Raw genomic sequence first — 6,000 nt, 5'->3', positions numbered from 1 at the left:
ACCTTTCAACACACACACACACACACACACACACACACACACACACACACGGCCTGCCCTGCAATATTTCTAAAGGATTTGCCACAAAAGTTTCCTAAGCTGAGCTGCGAGATCCCAGCTTAAATTTTTTACTCTTTACGTGCTTTTAAATTCAGCGTTCCTCGGCGGAATTTTGTATCACGTTGAAACCGGCACTCGGGACTTCCTTGTGAATGCGTGGATGGGAATGTCTGTCCAAGCTACGCAGAACATCGTTCTCCACACTGTTGTTACCAGTCGACTGAAACCGAAATACAGGTCTTAATTCTGTAATCTTTCATATCTAGGTCCATTTAGAGGTAGTGGAAGAAAATAACAGAGACACACTCAATCGACAATAAAACAACTGGTAGTCTATCAGAATGTGTACCTTGTTCTATGAGCACAAAATACATTATTTAATTTAGATCTTTTATTCAAAATATTATCTTTACAAAAGACATTTATTTACAACACTCGAATAATTTCTGTACAAAACTTAACTTACATCGTGAATGTACAAATTAAGATGAATGAGAAAATAAAAACAATTCTTCACAAGTTTCTCATTATAATACCATCACACCTCCTGAATGTGTTGAATTGAAGCAACTACGACGCTCATTCCTGTTATGATATTATTCTTGTAATCAATCAAGATCGTAAAGCCGCTTAAACCTCGCATAACACCTCTTGCTTACTAGAATCTTGTATCTTTAACTGAAATTCTAACTTTAATTTACCAATAATGCTTCTGCGTATTATGGTTAGCCTAAAAAGGATCTGTTAGATCTGCGACAATAGTCTTATTTTCCAGAATAGATGCTCATAGCTGTTCGACTTAACACCGTTACGACAGGCGGTTCGAATTAAGCAGCCAATGACGAGGGCGATGCTAAAGCAAACTGTGCCGTTCTCGTTCCTAATACTTTTCTCTGTTTACATATCAGCAAATACTGGTGATAAATTATACGTGTTGTACAACTAAACTGCTGAAGTCTGGAAGTTCTTTGCCCGTCTCAACTTGCTGCCACTTGTATTTAACATGACTTGCTACCGTTTTCAAACACAACAGTCTAAGACCAAACACTGCAGCTTCCCACGGCTAATGACTGAGCTTCTCACTACGAATTTGAATTTTCGCAATTCTTTTATTATAGTTACAGAAAAAAAAATCATTGTTTTCTGCAGATGGTCTATATATCGGAGACTCGTTCTCACTATTGCCCTAGTAATTAACATACGATTTTTCTTCAGATATTCATCAGGGGAAAGTTACTTCCCAGGAATAATTTGTGTTCATTTCCTCCTAGGAGTAATGTACTCTGAGATACAATCAAGTTTCCTTTACAAAATCAGATGTTGATTACCTACGCACTCTACAGTTTGCTGAACACGGTACATGGGCTATTGGCCATACTCTAAAATTAGAGTGACTATAGTATTTGAGTACCATCGATAAGACTGACCATAAATCAGCTGAATGGATGTGGTCTTCTCAGTAACAGCATGAGTTGTGTTGCAGAGATTGATATAGCAGCGCGGTGCATTTCAAACACTTTCTCCAAGCATATAGACTGCGATTCCTTTTAGTCACAGCGCCCCTGATGTTTCAAAATCATTATGGATATTGAAACAATATTGTATCAAGTGTTACACGCAAAATGTCGTCAATAATCGAAATATTTTTATCTATCGAGATATCGAAGCAAATGTGTCTGTCGTTTGTAATATATGAAAACCATTTCATCATCAATAAGAGAAATTTCATTCCACTCGTTCTGTAACGGCGAGCACCAAGTGTCAGCGTGTTCAGCGTATGTAATACGGCAAGCATTCATACGGGATTAAGTTGTTCGTTCTAAGTGTCGGTGACGTCACAGTGACTCGTACACTCCTCAATATATCTCTCCTCAGCGGCACCTTCGTCTTTTTTAAGGATTCGATGTTTTTCTGGGATGGTGTCGTTCAATCGACTACTCAGTAAGCTACGGTATTACAAGTAGCGATATAGTGAAAAGAGAACAGAGACACTATGTCCTGACACTTGGCACTGAGAGAGTTTCGAAAAGGAGGAGGGGGCTGAAAAGTTCATGCCATTGGCTCACTAGAATTGGAACTGAAAAATGAATTAGCACCACATGAATGCTACATATCTTATGAAAATACCATACGTTTTCTGTTCTTGTATCGTTAATTGTAGATAGAATGTGAGATGGTTAAGACACAAGAGGCTTCATGAAGTTTTCTTTTCTCTAAGATAATCTCCAAACGACATTCACACTGAGATGCTACAAACACTACTGCAAACGCTTTCATCCTATTGCACTTTGAGACCATGGGTGTCTCTTTTGAACACCAAACAATTCACCATTCATGTTGAACGCTCGCAGTGCGCATCCCACAACCACAGCACACCCGACAATAAGTCATGTTGCCCCTAAACTGGTTACTAATGACCTGCGGATATCTAACAAAACGATAGGCGAGACATTGGTTATCCCTCCGGGGCCTAACTGGTTTCATCCTTAGTTACATCCTAAGCATGAGGAAGCTTTCAGGGAAGTCGGCGCTGAAATGTTTCAATATTGAAAACAAGGCGGCATGAGCCGCAACGCCCGCAGCTGTTTCGGCCTATTTTGTTGCCAGAAAGGACTTTTTTGGCTAATCACGTGGCCGAAGATGAAACCTGGCTCCCTGTTTAAGGTGCCAAAAGCAGAAATGACCCCGTAGTACAACCCATGATCGAAGAAGTTTCGCACCAGAACATGAGGCGATAAAAAAACGACGTCCATCTTCTTGGACAAAGGCGGTACACTACTGCTCGATTATCTACCGCGAGGCTGTAGTAAAACCAGGGGGAATCACAACTGCCTACTCGACCAGTTGAAGGAGGTTATTAAGATTAAAATCCTTGCATAGTTAAGCAAAGTCTTCCTTTTGTTGTACGACAATTCACTTTTACATACGTCCCAATACGTGCCAAATTGAAGCCCCATGTTTATAATTGGGCGAACATCTCCGATACTAACTTGACCTGCCCCCTTCGGGCTATCATTTGTTCCCTAACCTGAAGAAACTGCTGAAAGGCCCTAATTTCCGTGACACGGTAGACTTTAAGACATTCTGTTGAGAACTGAGGAGAATATCACGTGATGAGGTATTCTAAAATAGACTAGGAAAGCCGCGACAACAAGGTATGGACTACGTCTTTGAGGAATACGGTTATGTTGGTTGGACGTGTGCTGTTCATATTCCAACTGTGGTCGTTCCGTGAAAAGCTGGGAATATTCCAGCGGCACCCTCTCCTCTGATACAGTGTAGTCCACGGATCGCTCCCAGCTTAGCTGCTGAAAGTCTAGCTGTCAGTCCAGAAGAGTCGGTGCAGAGTAATAAATAACGCGACGCGTAGCGCGCTGGGCTACGAGTTCCTCCGGCAGTCTTCGCAGCACGACGGTGGTGCGACGAGCAGCGCGGTCGAAGCCGTCACCTCGTGCAGGTTGTAGGAGTCAGCGTCGGGCGGCACCGGCGGTGGAGGTGGCGGGGGCGGCGGGGGTGGTGGGGGTGGCGTCGCCAGGAAGTCGAGCCGCAGCTGGGAGCCGAACAGCGTGGAGTAGCGAGGCGCCGGCTCGCCCACCGCCGACTCGTAGCTGGGTGGAGCCTCCACCTCCTGAGCGTCCTGCGTAAGCACCTGCGTGAAGACACCGCGCTTACTGAAACTCTGTTACTCAGGCGTAAGCCCCGATGCCAAAAATTAAGTATGTCAATCTAAAATAAATTAAATAAGTTGTTCGAAAAAATTGCCATCCGTATATTTCCAGGTGTGTGTATACTTAGATTAAGGGGAGTAGGGAATGAACAACAAGATTCCCGCAACAAAATCAAACAAAAAATAACTTTGTTGTTGATAATTCTTCCGGGTTATATGGCCGTGCTCCATGGAATTCTTCTATTCCTAACGTTTCGTCCAATACTACGTTGGACATCTTCAGAGGTATGGCTGATCCTGCTGAGCCCGGCCGGAGTCAGCAAGACCAGCCATACCTCTGAAGATGTCCAACGTAGTTTTGGACGAAACGTTAGGAATAGAAGAATTCCATGGACCACGGCTATATAACCCGGAAGAATTATCAACAACAGTACCATCCGGTCGTGAAAGCCTTCATTGTATGAAAAAATAACTTTCTGTGAAAAACAGGATTTATACGGGAATGCGGGCTTCCTTGGCGAATTTCGATGATGAAGTCTTCTCTGGTTACCAGTCGAGTTAAAGAGTCGTTCTGCGGCAACGTTTCGACAAGTTTCCTATTCGTCATCTTCAGGGAATTCCCCTCACCACCATCCGCGATCCCCTCTACCTCTCACCCATCACCGTCCGCAACACCCCTTCCGGAGGTCCGCGATTGGCCCAGCCGTTGCAGACGAGGCAGAGGAGTCTGGGATCCAGCTTCTGTAATGATACACACTGGACGTGAACCGGACACATTGACTGAGGATGACGAGTCGGAAACTTGTCGAAACATTGCCGCAGAACGACGTTTTGACTCTGCTGATAGAACACTTCATCACTGAAGTATTACCAGGGCTTCAGAAGGGGACTGCACGAAAACTACGAGACTTGCAGAAAATTTTCACGTATCACTGGACAGAGCAACATTGCGCAAGTTCCGATTCGTAATATACACCGTGGCGTCGTGATAGAGAGCAGCACTAGGGGCAGACTTGTTAGAGCAAGTACACAAAAGTCGACCAGGATGTGCAAAATCTTACACTGGAACGATGTGCTGCACGCCTTTCGCCCAAGGCTCTGCCTATCTCGGCAAGTCTTGACCTTTGCTCGGTGCTTCTCGGAACTACTAGCTACAGTGCGACATTTCATGTAGCAGTACGATGCGGCACTGTTTCTTCCCGAATTTGACGCAGCATTTTGCAGTAGCCATGACATTTTTCAGTTCCGCAGAAATCTGCTGATAGTGGTGTTTATCAGTCGCTATTTATCAATACATATGTTAATAATGGATGTGCGCATTTATGTGTGTGTGTATGTATGTTTTACCTCCCCTCCTAAACCACTGGATCGATTTCACTCGAACTTGGTACACGTATCACCTACTGTCTCTAAAGAATTGCTGTGAGGGTAAGAACCACCTACCTATGGGAGTGAAAAAGAAGGGAAGAACAATATGCGCGAATAGCCAGATTTTATTCCTCTGTTCTTTGAGAATGATAGCACTTAGTGACCTGGAACAAACTTTTCACATAATTTCAAACTTTCACGAAACTTTTTCTTGCTGACAACCGCTACGAAATGAGGAAAGGAAAAAAATTATCACTTATTACATTTTCGTTATTCATGCAATAAAACTGCTCATCAGGCATGACATTCTAATCTACAACTTCTTTAGTACGAACTAATTCGCGGCACATTTTGCAGACAGTATCTTACTGAATGTACGACCAAAATTGTATGATAATACGACACATAGTTCAGGGGATGTGACGGTTAAAACATTGAGGTGAATGAAACGAAACTATAGGGCGAAATTGTCTCGAGTTACAAGTGAAACACGCATAAAAGGGGGAGGAGGGGACATGGGTAGAGAGGGGGAAGGAGGGGAGGGACTAGTAGAAGATTTGGAGTACTCTTGCAACGCCGGATTCTCAGTTACTTTGTGGCATAAAGAAACTTCATAGAGCCACTGGTTGGCTGTACAAAAAGAGGAAGCCTCAACGCCGGTTTCTCAGCTACTTTGTGGCATAAAGAAACTTCATAGAGCCACTGGTTGGCTGTACAAAAAGAGGAAGTCTAACGACCTATCGCCCCAACTTTCAAAAATCAATAGGAATCATACATAGGAAGGATGAGAATTCTCAGTATCTGTTACGCAATCACATAATCGGCGGGCACCGTAAATTTGCAGTCGAATGGCATTACAACACCATCCAGAAAGAATTCAAAAATTTTGTTGACGATGAAAGAGT

At 43.4% G+C, this 6,000-nt stretch overlaps 1 protein-coding gene across 1 annotated transcript in view; it reads right to left on the bottom strand.

Annotated features, from left to right (window-relative positions):
• Positions 1 to 389: 389 nt before the first annotated feature.
• Positions 390 to 6,000, bottom strand: part of LOC126412503 (uncharacterized) — a 197,993-nt gene continuing 192,382 nt past the window's right edge. The window contains exon 3 of the mRNA XM_050082127.1: positions 390 to 3,709. Within this exon, the coding sequence (XP_049938084.1) occupies positions 3,440 to 3,709 (270 nt within the window). The 3' untranslated portion in view covers positions 390 to 3,439. The remainder of the gene's footprint in view (positions 3,710 to 6,000) is intronic.

Source organism: Schistocerca serialis, chromosome 7 (genome assembly GCF_023864345.2).
Source record: "Schistocerca serialis cubense isolate TAMUIC-IGC-003099 chromosome 7, iqSchSeri2.2, whole genome shotgun sequence".
Lineage (NCBI taxonomy): Eukaryota > Metazoa > Arthropoda > Insecta > Orthoptera > Acrididae > Schistocerca > Schistocerca serialis.
Note: the sequence above shows the minus strand (reverse complement) of the source record. Positions and strands in the feature narration are given on the sequence as shown.